Here is a 15,252-nt window from a genome sequence, read left to right as displayed (position 1 = left end):
GTTCTCACCCTCATCCATCAAACACACCTTCCCATTATGAACATTTTTGGAAGCTTACAGTGTTTGCTGAATTGCACCAGGCAAGTGCTAGTTGTGCTAGTTTGACTGTTTCAGTAGGTTATCTGTGTGTGTGTGTGTGTGTGTGTGTGTGTGTGTGTGTGTGTGTGTGTGTGTGTGTGTGCGTGCGTGCGTGCGTGCGTGCGTGCGTGTGTGTGTGTGTGTGTGTGTGTGCGTGTGTGTGTCCATGGAGAAACACTGACACATCTTGCAGTGTGTTGAATAATTCCATGTTTGTATTGAGTAGTGTGTGCAGCACATCTTCATCCCACACAGACCCTCATGTCTGTAACACAAACAAACAAACAAACAAACAAGTTGCACTAACACAAGTGTAGTCTCAAAAAGCTACCAAATACCAAGGGGAATTATGAATCATTCTTAAACTATCACATGTTTTGCCTGCATGCTCCAGCTTGAGGTGAAATTAAGAAGTCTGCCTGCTTTGGTGAAAACTTTCAAGTTCCAGAAAATACTAAGTGAAATCACACAGAACCAAGTCATCTCTTTGTTCTTAAACTGGTTTTCCTTTCACCACAAATCAATGTGTATTCCTCTCATCCACTTGTTTCTTCTACTTCTTTCTCTCTTTTCTTTTAACAGTCTTGTAACCACTTTATTCTCTCTCCTTTGCACAAGAGTCCCATGTTGCTGCTATATATCACTCTCTCTCCCCCTTTCTTGCCAACATTTCTCTCTCTCTCTCTCTCTCTCTCTCTCTCTCTCTCTCTCTCTCTCTCTCTCTCACACACACGTGCTCTCTCTCCACGCCTTCTCCCCTCATCCATTAGCAGGAAGAACAGATCACCGACAGAAGAGAAGAAGAAAGACGACTGTGGCAGACGGAGCATAAGTGGAAGAACACGGAGAGCCAGAAAAGCTTAGAATTAAAAAAAAGTGAAGTAAAGCAACATGGACGCTCTGAAGAAAGGATTCTCCATGGCAAAGGATGGAGTGGTGGCCGCCGCAGAGAAGACGAAGGCTGGAGTGGGGGAGGCCGCCACCAAGACCAAGGAGGGGGTCATGTTTGTCGGTGAGAGTGTGGATGGATGGATGGATGGATGGATGGATGAGTGGAAGGATGGATGAAAAATGAGAGTGTGTGCACTCAATTTTGAAAACCATAGAAAAGTTAGATGTTTCAATAATAAAAGTAAAAGGTGGGACAGAACTGAGGAGAGAAGTGGACAGGTGGAGGAAATATGAGATGAAGGGATGAAGTCAGACGACAGTAAAATTGATGTAGGAACAAAAAGAGAAATAATTTTTTTTTATTTGACATTCATTTGTTAAATCTGTCAGCTAATATTTTGAGGAATTGAAGACTGGATGGATAGAGAAAGGATCAATATTAAACAGTTTCCCGGAAAGGAGGAAGGAGGAAAAAGGCAGCAGGAACAAGGAAAGAGAGAAGAATGGAGAAGAGATGAAAGAAGAACTCAAAGAGAACATAAAAGAAAAAAATGTTTATTTGATATTAACTGGTACATTTAAAGATTATAAATTTCAGTTTTGGTGTAAAAGTAAGGAAGGATGGGTGAATGAAGGGAAGCCAAATCTGGCACATACACTTGCTGGGGTGCTGAAGGGAGGAATAGCGAGATAGAGGGAGTGGCAGGCGGAGGACAAGAAGCTGACTCTTAAAATATTCAGAGCGCAATTCATCATGAGACTGTGCATTACATTTTAAGACATTGAAGCCTATTTGTAAGGAAAGAAAGGAGGGAGGGACAGATAGATGGAGGGTGTGTGGAAGGAAAGGAGAAGAGATTGAGGTATAAAGTTAAACCAGCAGGATATAGATACATTTTCCAAACATGCTATAAGTTTCAAGTATGTGGGGTGAACAAGGAATGGGTGGGCATCGAGGGAATTTCAAAAAGCTCTGAGGAATGGAGAGAGGAATAGGGGGATGAAGGGAGTGGTTGGTGGAGGAGAAGCAAGGTCTTTCAATATTACAGTCAGTTACAAAAGAATAACAAATATAAATTAAATGTGAGTTAAATTAAAGTAAATTTAATGTGACGTTTGCTTTAAGTTTAAGAATTGGGAGGCCACTTTGCACCAGATATCCCAGAAGAGCATGACTCAGCGTTGATAATGATACATAGGCCTACAGGACGGGGAACACTACGTGTATACTAACATCCCCCAACCTGACACCCTTAGCACCAATAAATCTAATACTTACAAGTTCTGAAACATATCTTCACTGTAATTACATTTAGATGATAGAAAACCCAGAGCAGCTTTGATAAAATGTACAGGACCTGAAACATATGCAACAACCACAACAGCCACAGGATCTGACACACAAAGCAGTGCTAATGCGACATCAATGGAATACGAAACATGAATCAGCGAAATAGCAAAATATACAAGACCTGAAACATGGAGTGGCTTTATTACAGCAACTACAAGACCAGAAACTTGATGTGCATAACTACGTCCACATGATCAAAGGTTTGGTGCAGTGTCAGTACAAAGACCTGATGAATAGCATAAAGTTAACAACAGCATTTGAGCAAGTCAAATTGTAAATGTAATATCAGAAACATCCGATATATAAGACTCAATCTGAATCTGGGGCTCTTTTGGTGTAGTGATCATGGATGTGAGATTCAGATGGATTGTCTGCCCATGCACGACCAATTTGTAAGGACTCACGCCACAGCCCTCCACTGCTCACTCGTTAAATTATAGATGTTTTAAAGCAGACCAGCACTCAATAAGATTTATTTACTTAATATAAAACCATCATTTTCCACAAATGCATGATTATAACTCAATGAGGGAGAAAAGCTGTTGAAAAGTTCCACTGCAAGACTGGTCGGTGTCTCTATGTACTGTAGCATGCTTTACATGCAGCATGCTTTGTGTTTCGAAACACAATAAAATGACTCTCTGCAATTGAAACTGGTATACTGGTCGCACTAGTGTAAAGGACGCAGCTTACTTTGAAATTATAGAAAAAATATCAAAACTGCGTCTGATTCACCAGATTTATATGGTAATTGCAAACCAGTTTCCACTGGTTCTAAAACAAAATGATTCTGAAAATAATGTCTTTTTAGTATCTGAAACATGGTGCAGTGCAAACCCAGCATAAACCAGACTTATGTATGCTATCAGAAAGTAACGTTTTTGACAGATACCTAACAGAAAGAGGTGAAATCATGAACAGTTCTTTCTGTGGGTTGATTTTATATGTGTGGTGTGTGTGATCGGGTTATCTTCAGCATCACCTTTGCCATTCAGTACTAATGATCGTTGCCAAGGGGCTTTGACCAATAAGAATCAAGTGTTTAATACAGCCAGCTGGTATGTAAGAAAGCAGCGCAATAAGAAGTCAATAACAGCAGCACAAGAGTTCAGATTTCCTGAACCTGACACAAAAGCAGCCCATTGAAATACCTCATCAAACTCTTTTCATGTGGTTTCATCATGATAGAAGAGAGCCTTGCATGTTTTTCTCCTCATGTTTAGCTTCAGAGTTGTAATTTGATGTGTCTGAGTTTGCCTTACCCAACATCAAATATTCATCAATGTGAGCACTCCACATGCACGCAGCTTAATGTCACTGCTGTAATACAATATATCATGAAGCCCTACTTAAACGCTTTTTCACTGCACAGTTCATTTGATCAACTTGCAGCTTTTACTTATTGTTTTCTGCTGATCAGAGAAACACAGAGTAAATGAACTACGTTGAGATGATGGCAAGAAACAAACATCCCCCACCTTATGTTCTTTTTTCTCACAGTGTATGTGTTTATTCTCTATTGACCTGACAAAACACACACAGGTTCACAGGAAGTGATGACAAACTCCCCTGGGTTGCTTGTTGTTGTACTTTAATCCCAGTTGTATTGTAAGTTGCTGATGGATGATGATGACGTCTCAGCCAGGCTCAAGTCTAATGAGGGTAACCCTAAGGAAGGGTTTGTGTTGATGTGCAAGTGGTTGAATGAAATACAATATCCTATTGTTCCAGCTGTAACATGATGCTGATGCAACAAAAGGAAGTCAGGATAACCAGTGAGCAAAATGAGACCAAAGACACAAACTCCATTAATTCAAGTATTAGTTATCCAGACACAGTTGTTGGAGAAGGAGAGAAAATTAAAGACACTGTGTGTAACTCTGGATGATGTAATGAACTAGCCAGTCTATTCAGCCCCTTAGTCTTTAAACACTATGGTACTGCATTAACTCTCCAGTTCTACTGTGTTGGTTTCTTCTGTTCTTCTTTTAATTACTTTTTTCCTCCACGCGTCAATAGGATAACCTGAGTAAAATGTAAACAGGTACAGAATGTGATGATTATCAAAACACTGAAACCCCATATTTGATTGAAAACAGCACAAAGACAACATACAGTATGTAAGAAATGTAACTGTTTATGGAACATAACATGCCCATTTTAATTTGACCCCTGCAACACATAAAGAAAACATGGTAGGGACAGTGGAGGCAGCACTGCATTAAAAACAGACATGACTCTGTCGTGGAAATCACTGCATTGGCTCAGGTACACTTCCAAAAACCATTAGCAGTGAACACAGTTTGTTGCTGCATAAACAAATGTGAGTTAAAATTGTACCATGCAAAGAGGAATCAGACCTGCTGACCTCTCTGGACCGGAGCCTATGTCTCATGGACTGAAGCAGTGAAAACTGTTGTGTAGTATAATTTATCAAAATATGACCCTTTTTTTAAAATCATGGATGCTGTGTCCTAGAGGAGAGTGACCACTCAGCTTGTTATCAATGCACTGTTCAAAAGCCAGAATGTGCAATGATATGGAGGTGCAGTAGTGCAAGTGGCCTGGTTAACCCACACATTCATGATAGCACCATTAATGCTGAATGATACAGGTTTGGGAGCAATGCTGCCTAGTAGACAGAAAACTTCTTTATCATAGAAGGACTTGCTTATTTAAAGAGACAATGTTAAACCAAATCCTTAAGTACAAGAATTCCAATTCTAGTCTGCAGTACTGAGTGGTCACCCGTTGAAATCTTTGTCACATTATGAAACACAAAATATGTCAAAGGAGACCTGGACTGAGCAGCTCAACAATCAAGAATACAAAAACACTCAAACTGACATCAGCTGATTTCCAAAGACAGAGTGTTGTTGAAACAGAGGTAATAATATTTAAAATTAGCTAATTTTTTATAATACAAATCATCACATTCATTTTCTCCAACATTTCACACAGCATCAAACTGTTTTGAACCAGGGTTGTATAACAGTTTGCCATTTCTAACATTCAATCTCAGTGTGTTTTCCAAAACTTTTTTGTTGTTTGGAAATTAATTAGCTAGGTTTTGTTGTTAGCATCTTAGCTAATGCTGTGAAGGTGGTTCAACACATCTGGGCATGGTATAGAAAGGACAGAAATAATTTTCTGACACAGCAGTGTCCTAAGTGTGGAGTTAACACCAGATAAGCCAAGATGAGCCTTCATCCAAACATAAAACAATTTTTCTTCAAATATCTCCTGCAATTTTGAACTATGATATTTGTCCTAACCTAAAAAGTATTTATCCACAACTCTAAAGGGACAATTCCGGCTCAACTTGTTGGAAACATTATGAGATTTTCTGGTATTGATTATAATTGCGCTAATTCAAATTCCTTCTTAGCAGGAAGGAAACAAATCCATTAGAAGAGATAAAACCTGTGGGCTAATCAAATATCCATTATATCTGGTTTTATACTGCCTTCCTGTAACTGATGTAATGTAATGTGTGGTAGATACAACAGCTTCAGTTCAGTCATGGGCATCAGGTCCTCTCTCTTGTCTGCTGCCTGTCTGGAAACAGCTGCTGTGTTTCCGAGCACTGTGTCTGTTTTGTAGTTGTTTTGTAGTGTGATCAGCAGACAGTGAATCACAGACTGTATTCGCTCAAACAAAGACTCTGTTCAGTCTGATCCGTCACATGTCTAAGCAGCAGGACGCCCACTGAGAGAATTGTTACTATCAATCGGAATTTGGACAAAACAACGACTCCTCAGATCCTCTAATGTCCTCTAAATAATGAGCCAAAACTCCACAGGCATGGGGGCGTTGTTACCACCTTTACCACCAAATAGTTCAATCAGAGCCTTGATTATTATGAAGAGTAATACATTGGTACAAAGTAAAATTAAAATGTTCACACTGGCTGCATTATTCCATGTGCAGCTCATACGTATACTACTTTGTCTGCTTAAATGGTCAATTAAAGATGAAAGTTCAAGGAGCAATGTTTTTTTTATGGCTTCTGGTGAGAGAATATAAGTGGGGCTGAACAAGTGCGAATTAGAATTATTTTTGCGGAGTTATCACCACAAGGTGTCTATTCTCTAGCAATGAACTCATACTGTACGTTAGATTGTATCCATTAGTTTTTCATTGACATTGTCAACAGTGGGAAGCCATGCAGCTTAATTTATGTAACATTTTTAGCAATGCTATTGACACATCATTCAGGTTGCAACATAGTTACAGTGTAGAATACAATTACTTTGTTACTCTACTGCATGGCTGCATTCCTCAAAAGAATAACCACCTGAACTTCGGCTCTGATTGCTTTCTGGAACTTTTTCTTAGTCTTTCTCTGTCATATGCAAGATGACAGCCCACTCTGACACCCACTGGTGCATAACTGAATTGAGTATGTCACTCTATGTCACAGTATGTAATTTGCCAGAATTGTGAAAACACATGACAGTCTCTATTATTAGAATTCTAAACACACTTAAACCGACTTTGTGATTGGGCCAGAGTTTCTAAAATTTGCAAAAGTATGTGACAGAGCTGGCCTCGTCTGCAACAGTTCAAGGCCTGACTTTTGTTCCAGTTTTACAGCCGCTTTCTCAACAAAGGGCTGAGCTGATCCCCTATGGGTGATACACTTACTTAGAGCAAGTCCCTCTTACGACACTTCAAAAAAACATGCTATCTCTTTATGTAAAACTTTGAATGCTTAGATATAAAGGTTTTAGTATTAATTTATGTATATCTATCTATGTATTACCTTATTATAATGACAAGTAGATTTTTTCACCCTATGCTTACTCTTCTTGTATTTTTTCCTTTTTTCTTCTTCTCACTTTCCTTCTAATCTTTTTACTCCTTCTTCCTCTTCTCCATTTATTTAGTCTTCATTGTCTTCTGCTATGTCCCATTATTCATCATCTAATTTTTGCTGATATTTTTATTATAATTCTTAAAAATCTTCTTGTCATGATTATCAATGGCAACACGTGGAGAAGTAGTGGCGCTTATTTTATTTTTTCTCTTTTCTTTTACCCTTGCCCAGTAATCCCCCATGTAATGGTAATGAGGTGGGCAGGTGGCTGACATAGCAAGAGCTTTGGGGCTAAGAGATCAGAGGAAGACAATCAAGGGACAGCAACTTAAAGGGACTTAAAGCAAAATTAATTTGTTTATTAGTCAGGTAAGAAACAGATATTTTATCCAAAACAGATAGGATTCGTTAAGCTCAAATATGTGGTAGAATTTATAAGTGATAAAAATGTCTAAGCACAGTTAAGAGTATTCAGTATGCAGTGTGACATTATTGCTGGACTGATGAAGTGAGTGTGGTATGAAGGGAAATTAAACTGAATCAAGGGGAGTTGATCAGAAAAAAACATTTGTGTGTTTTTCCAAATAGTTTCAGTACATTTTTAGTAGTTCTGAATTTTTCTAATTTCAGCAAACATGTTCTCCTTTTCTGTGTTTCAGGAAACAAGACGATGGAGGGTGTGGTAACTGGTGTCAACACAGGTAAGCAAATTGGCGCAAGGTGCAAACCCAAAAACTCTGGTGTGTCTGTTCATAAATTAAGCACTTTGTTGGTAAAATGCTTGAGTGATTAAGCGAAATCAACCTTTTATCTTAGAGGGGTCAGATGTAAGGCGATGAAATATACAATAGTGGGAGGTAATACACTGTTAGGGTGTGTTAGTACCTAAAACAACCAAGATGGCCGCCACTGTCTTGAAACATGAAATATTGCTCTCATGCGAACATTAAATATTCATGATAGTTCATTCTTCTTCTTAAGCCATAATGTAATGACAGGAAATATTTACAGTGCATAAATGTTACAGACAAATAATGTCCGTGTTTCCTCTCAAATTACTTTTGTGATCTATGATCCATCAGTTATCAGATTTTGCCCAACGTATTAATCAATGTTAGTTAACACTGAGACATGTGAATTGAGTCTGTCTCATGTCTGTGATGTTAAAAAGCAGTTTATGGTCTGTCCCTGTTTTCTGTCCAGTTTCCCAGAAAACAAATGAACAAGCCAACGTTGTTGCCGACACCGCTGTTACTGGGGCCAATGAGGTTGCCCAGGCAACTGTGGAGGGGGTAGAAAATGCAGCACTTGCGAGCGGATTTATCAGCAAGGTGAGAATGTCATGTAACAAAACCTTGATTCAGACTGCAGTAGCCAGCTCTACATGTTTGTTTCCCCCTTTATTGTACTTGAAAGTGAAATTGTGGGTATTGTGCTTTGATGCCCTATTTTGTTTTTCAGTCTCAAGTTTGGTTTCACAAGTTGCTTATCAATGACTTGTTAAAAAATGTTAAAAGACTGATTATTTTTATTTGTGCAATTAATTTCAAATACATTATTTTTTAATTTAAACTTGTTTTGTTCACAGTTTTTAAGGCAGAGAAATGGTGCTTGAAAACTTTCTTTCTGGTAATTTATTGGACGTTTTTGCAGGTCTAGATCTGACAAATATCAAAGACAGAAAATAGATAATCAAATCATTTAAGAACTATTCTTTGCATTGTATTTATTGTTATATATTTTCTTTACCCAAACACATTGTTGTAATCTTCATAATTTAAATACACCTTTGCCAACCTAAAACCAAAAATGATTTTCTTTTTTTAATGCATATGTAGGACAGAAATAACGTGAACAAAAACAAACTGCCTAGGGTACAATATAGAAATATTTAGTTTTTCCCCATAATTTGAACTTTTTGGAAAAACAAGCAGTAATTCATCTTCTATTCTGATTTGTGTTTATAACTTCCTTTTTTATGTTTGTCTCTTATTTTCCAAATCTCTAATGATTGGCTCGGAACAGGAGGAGGCGGAACAAATGGCTGACGAGGTGCCTGAGTGGTTGGAGGCATTGAGTGATGGATGAATGCATGGCATGATGCTTGTTGCCAAATATGACCAAACCATTTATTACTCACAGCTTTATGGATCTGACATCTCTGCTGCTTTACCCCCATCATTCAGAGAAAGTGATGGATTGGAATTGAATTTATGCTGACTGATTTTAGTCAAAATTATGAGGTGATTCCTGTGACGTGAGCATTTGAAAGTGTGTGTGTGTGTGTGTGTGTGTGCGTGTGTGTTTGTGTGTGTGTGCGCGCGCGCATGTGCGTGCGCACGTTTTGTAATTAAAACAAGAAGTATGGCTGGTTCTAGTTGACCTTTAAAGTGCAACTTGCAGGTTAAATTTTTTACAACATTGATTCCTAATTATGTCTAAAGCAACTACTGAAAAGGTTACATTGTTTTAATATGCTTTTAGTGGTTAAAAGGTGGCTGTTTTCAGTTATGCTACTTAAAATATGCCTTTTCCTCTCTATTCCTCTACAGTTCTATAATTTATCGATTAAAAACAAGGACTAAATTGCAGACTTGAGTCCTTGATAACAGAACAAAAAATAGACAAATAATCTGCGTGATTAACCCACAGATCATGTTATAAAATGTCTGAATCTTCACCACAATGAATTATTGTGGACCACAGTGAACTGCTCGGGGGTCTCATTCCCTCGATTATATCAATTTAAGCAGGTCGAGATATAGATCATGTTTGATATCATAAAGTGAACTGGATGCGATAATACAGGAGAGCCCCTTAAAATACAAAAGTGACAACCACAGCTACTCTGACAAATCCATGTCATATCCGCTCTTCTCCTCTATGAATCCTCTTTATCTTCACTGTGTTGTTATTATTAACTAACAACCTGTGATGTGAACACTGTTTTAGATATGGTTAGCTAGTGCTGGTCAGTCACCACCATACCTGCATCATTTTCAGCTGGATCTCATTGCTCCTCAACCTTATGTCTCCTGTAGCTGTTATTTCTCCGTATCCTGTCCTGATTTCACTCTCTTTGATTTCTAGAAGCTGGAGGTCTCTCATATGCAATGATTAAAGATCTTCTTCCTTTTTACAATGTTACAATGTTACAATGTTATAATGTCATTTAGCAGACGCTTTTATCCAAAGCAACATACATACTTTTATTGACATTTAGATCCATGTTGAACATTAGCTTAACCGACAGGGCAACTTTATGTCACATGTCGTTTTTCTAAGAAGAAAGTTCAATAAAACTTGCGAAATTGACTCCAGAAGCCACTGTAGTATATTAATTAATGAATTTCAATGTATAAAAACTTTAACAATTATTGATTCACTAGGGCCTCCAACCTGTAAGTTTCACTTAAATAATTTTATAATTTAGTATTGGTTGAGTAAAGGTTCAAAATGAGTTGAATAGTGAGACCTTGCTCTCTCTGGTCCTGACACAAATCAAAACAAGAAAACAGCTTTTAAAATGACTGTTGTTTGTTTGGAGGTTTCGCAGATCATTTCTCCTAAGGACACAAACACACAAATCTATGCCAGGGTACACAAATAACACAAATCAGTTGTCATCTGCATTACTTTGTATTTGGTATGTAAACACCTTACGTTTACCTGTTTACAGATGGCAGAGTGCATCACAAGTGGACATTGCCCCAAAGTGCACCACAGTTTTGAATACTAATATGTCTAAGTGTTAATTAAAAAAGTTTGGATGTTTCCACTTTATTCATCATCAACACAGGGAGTGAAACTAGTCAACGATTTTGAAAACTAACAAAGCATGAAACAAGAAGATGCATGGTTTGTTACTGGCAGAAAAATTCTGTTTGCTCTGCTGAATTGATGACAAGTTCATCTCTATGCTGATGACACCTTTCTTTACTCTACTAACAAGTGCGGCCATCAGAGAGAAGAAATAGACCTCCTTTAGCACATTGCAAGTATTTTCTGAAGACAATTTTTGGCATTTATCTTTATTTGATAGGACTGCTAAGGAGTGATGATTACATGCATCGAAAGGCCAATGACTGGAGCCATCATGAAAAATCACCCCCTACAGGGCACTGTCTACTCAAAAACACTGACTAACATGGCTGTCTCTTTCAGCTCTACTCATCATGGCTTCATCTTACTTTTCTCAACTGAAAGTTTTATGCATAAGCTGTTTTATGTTCTATAACTTCAACAAGTTGCTGTCATACCAATCTGTTTATACAAAGCATATGGTGTTAACTGTGGCAGATTGTTGAATGGTAAAATCTAAATAGTCTAGTTCAGTTCAGAATCCTAATAGAAAGATGTTATTTGCATGTTGATTTTTAAAAATCAATTGTCTATTGATTTAATTAATCTAATGTTCAATCTAATTGCTCTTCTGATGTGATAGTTTTGGGTTTGAGATTTTAAATGACTGGACTGTAAGATTAGTTCTTTCTGGCTATTTTTATTGCACTGAACCTTCACACAACTTGACAGAGCAAGTAAATGAAAGGTAGATTGAATTTATATGCTGAAAGAAGTCTTAAAGTAAAGAGGTCTATGTTGATTCCAGTCAGTGGAGCACCAAGAGGGATTGCAGCCATTATTGCATATACTAATTGCACATCTATTTGTCCTGGTAGAAATGCAGCTTTGTATAGATATGATTGGTATAAGGTTGGAGTTCAATGCCTGTCGTTTGACTTCCTGTTGACATTTTTGCAGACTGAACTCCCAAAAACAGAAGCCGGAGGAGAACAGACTGAACAGGCTGCACAATAGGTGAGACAACCACAGAAACAAATCCAGTAATATCTGGGTTTAAGTTTACTTTATTTTCATTTTAAATATTTAGTTTTACTGCTCACTCATACGGAATGAAAAACCCCTCACATCTTCTCCAGGAAACTTACCAGACACTCTTTTTGTGACAGAAGCAGATATCCCGATGATATACTGTATATAGATGTTCAATCAACATCTACACACAGGCAAAAACAGTTTTCAGTGTCTTTTCGGTGGCAGCCTGAGCTGTTTTTTCATTGTTTATTGAACAGGAAAATGCTTACTGGAGTATGTCACAGCTAACATCAGCTGTTCCTGGCGCTACTGGTGTAACTGGTGTTGACTGATTACATACTGGAGCTCTGAGAATACAGCACACCAAACAATGTGCAGTATTTTAGATCAAAGCCAGTGATTCAATGGGCAAAAAGACATTTAGCTAGTTAGCATCGCACATGCTTTTGCCTTGTTGTGTCCTTTTTAAAATTGAGGTCACATTTTGACCAGCCTATCTTTTACGCTGAGGTTATGTGATGTGTACTGTTGCAGATATATAGGTATTATTTATATTTATATAATTTATTTCATTATGATCATTACGTTTTTTTCACTGGTACTTCGTATTTTAGTTTTGGTTTGAAGTTGAAACAAAGTTTTGGTTCATGATTTGAAGTTGTAAAACAGTCACTTTTGGCTTTTGGGTTGTCTTGTTTGTTTTTTATCAGACAATGAAATGGTGGATGTCTTTTCTAGATATCAAAGTAAAACATTTGGCTCAAAGGAGGAGTGTTTACATAAAGTTTAAAAAACAATAATTTTTTTAAATACCTATTTAATATCCCACCTTTTGTGTTTGTTTCTCTCTCACTCAGGTTATTGTCCTCGTCATCCTGCAGTCACTCCCTGTTGCTGCCTGTCCAAAGAGAAACAGCAGAAGAGAAACTTATACATTTATAGCTATAGCCCAACCCTTTTACCTCCGACCTCTGGTGTTACAAAATCCTAAAAGCTTCTACATCTAATGTGTTTACCTAGCCTCATTAACCAATAGAAATATTCCTCCTGTTGCCACAGTTACACTGCCTCTGTATCATACTTCACTCATCATAAAAACAATGATGTCTGTTTTTAACACTCAGAGATAAATTAAATCAGGTTGTAAGTGGCCATTAGCTGATTGGTTGGTGCAGAATGACATCACACAGGTCGAGTGTCGATGTTTGATGCCGAATGTGGCCTACAAGCTATGCTCCCCCTGTCAATCACCAGGCTGACTCCGCCCCCTGACAGACCAACACCTGAAGCCTTTTAAATGCATGTGACCGTACTGACACATAGTTAAAATGCTAAAAAATACACACTAATCTTTAATTAACCATATATTCATACACAAATTCAAACACAAACATACACACAGACAGACACACATACATACACACCTGCACTGTGTATTGCTGATGTTAACTGAGCTTAAGACTTGATTTATTCCTTTGGAAAACTAAAGAACTGAATTAAAATAGAGTCTGAAATCCACAATTTTGTTTTTTATTTATGTACTATGTGGGTGTACCTGTGAATCTGTTCACATTCCCAAGTTGACAAATATCAGAACTCTGTCATGGCCCTCTGCATGAGAAGGATGAGGAATAAATTATCAGGGGAAGGCAGATTTAATTTGATTATGCGCTTCAAGAAAAGGTTGAAATAGCATGAATAAAGTTGACATTTCAACAATAAAGTTGAAATACAAAGTCAGTGGCTGCCAAGCAGTGATATCATATCTTCACATAAAACTGTTTCCTGGTCAAAGCACTCATTCTATTACTAGTCTTTGGGTCAATTTACTTGTGAACAAAAAGATAATACATTATCAAAACACATGGTAAGCATGTAGAAATGCAACATGTAATCTGCTCATTTAAACAGTCTATTATTCAACATTGTTTAAACTAGCATGTGATACAAGATGCTCTCTCGGCTAATAATAAATTGGCTAATATTGATTGTTCATAAACACGTCAAACAAAAGTTCCTATCCAAAAACAAAAGTTCAAAAAAAGTTCCTATCCAACCTTTTTGGCGTTGTATCTTAAAATTAAGCCCTTTTTTGTAAACTGAGCTGCTGGCTAAGATATAGCAGCCACACTGATGAATAATGTGAAACACATCGGCACCAGGGGGAGACATGGGCACAGATTGTATGATCTGTGATCATTTACACCTTCACTGTGTATCTTATTGTAGCGACATGTTGGATGAGCAAAAAAAACAACAACTAAGTTTAAGAATATGCCATGACACAAAATCAAACAGAACATGAAAAGGGTTATCATGCAGGTCTGGCCAAAGCATGAGAGCTATGGCTAACTACATGGATTGAATCAATGGAGGGACCTCTTTGCTTTGGTTTGCTCACTTAAGCTGGTTCCGTAACAGGAACGAAGAGTTAGAAGCTGGCTGATGCTTGATGCTGACTTTTTGTCAGGTGTTGCTGCAGGTTGTTGGTAGCTCTGGGTAAAAGCTGGTTTCTGCTTAAATGTGTTCTGAACAGAGGGGAACAAAGCTGCATTTACTGTGAATAAATAAATGAGAATAATGACAAATTTCAATGGGCATCAACCAATACCAAGATCACGACTCCCTTTGTGTTTGTAGAGTCATTGCAACACATTGTTTTCCCATACATCTGAGGTTCTGGACACAATGAATTGTATACTCTGCCCACCTTTCATTCCTTGGAGCTCCAGTTTGGCTTAGTGGTTAAATTGTACGCCACATATACAGAGGCTACAGCCCTTGAAGCGGGTGGCTAATCCAACCGTGGTCCTTTGTTGTATATCATCCCCCAGTCTCTCTCACAGTTTCCAACTCCATCCATTATTATATTCTCTTAATAAAGGCACAAAAGCCCCCTAAAAAAACTTTTAAAGATACTCATTTTGAACATTTAAGTTTATCTCTCATACCGCACTTTTAGGTAGTGAAATCATCCTCAATTTACAAAAGTGTCCCCACACTTTAAAAGTGTCCTCCTGTGGACTAAAATGGTAAAGTGCCCTCACAAAAAAACATGTACAAGTGCACACACACACACACACACACACACACACACACACACACACACACACACACACACACACACACACACACACACACACACACACACACACACACACACACACAAACACACACATTATTAACAAAGTATATATAAAGTACAAGTCAAGTCTCTCCTCACTCCTTTGCTCAGTGCTGCCACCACATGTCTTAAATTAATAATGCCCACTGGGCT

General features: G+C 37.8%; 1 protein-coding gene across 2 annotated transcripts; it reads left to right on the top strand.

The window, feature by feature from the left end:
- Positions 1 to 824: 824 nt before the first annotated feature.
- Positions 825 to 13,496, top strand: LOC117812153 (alpha-synuclein-like). 2 transcript variants are annotated; one of them, XM_034682773.1, is made up of 6 exons: positions 825 to 1,090; positions 7,799 to 7,840; positions 8,343 to 8,470; positions 9,165 to 9,191; positions 11,901 to 11,957; positions 12,833 to 13,496. In XM_034682773.1, exons 1-5 carry the CDS (start codon positions 970 to 972, stop codon positions 11,955 to 11,957), a joined length of 375 nt encoding a protein of 124 aa, XP_034538664.1. In that variant the 5' UTR covers positions 825 to 969; the 3' UTR covers positions 12,833 to 13,496. The 2 variants fall into 2 exon arrangements, with proteins under 2 accessions (XP_034538664.1, XP_034538665.1); XM_034682774.1 differs by lacking the exon at positions 9,165 to 9,191 and having other exon boundaries at positions 830 to 1,090.
- Positions 13,497 to 15,252: the final 1,756 nt, after the last annotated feature.

Source organism: Notolabrus celidotus, chromosome 4 (assembly GCF_009762535.1).
Source record: "Notolabrus celidotus isolate fNotCel1 chromosome 4, fNotCel1.pri, whole genome shotgun sequence".
Classification (NCBI taxonomy): domain Eukaryota; kingdom Metazoa; phylum Chordata; class Actinopteri; order Labriformes; family Labridae; genus Notolabrus; species Notolabrus celidotus.
Note: the sequence above shows the minus strand (reverse complement) of the source record. Positions and strands in the feature narration are given on the sequence as shown.

Bases quoted from the DNA above. Each gene is read 5' to 3' on its own strand.
- LOC117812153 (XM_034682773.1), top strand. From the start codon at position 970: ATGGACGCTCTGAAGAAAGGATTCTCCATGGCAAAGGATGGAGTGGTG. The intron at 1,091-7,798 runs GTGAGAGTGTGG...TCTGTGTTTCAG, and splicing joins GGAGGGGGTCATGTTTGTCG to GAAACAAGACGATGGAGGGT. The intron at 9,192-11,900 runs GTGCCTGAGTGG...ACATTTTTGCAG, and splicing joins CGGAACAAATGGCTGACGAG to ACTGAACTCCCAAAAACAGA.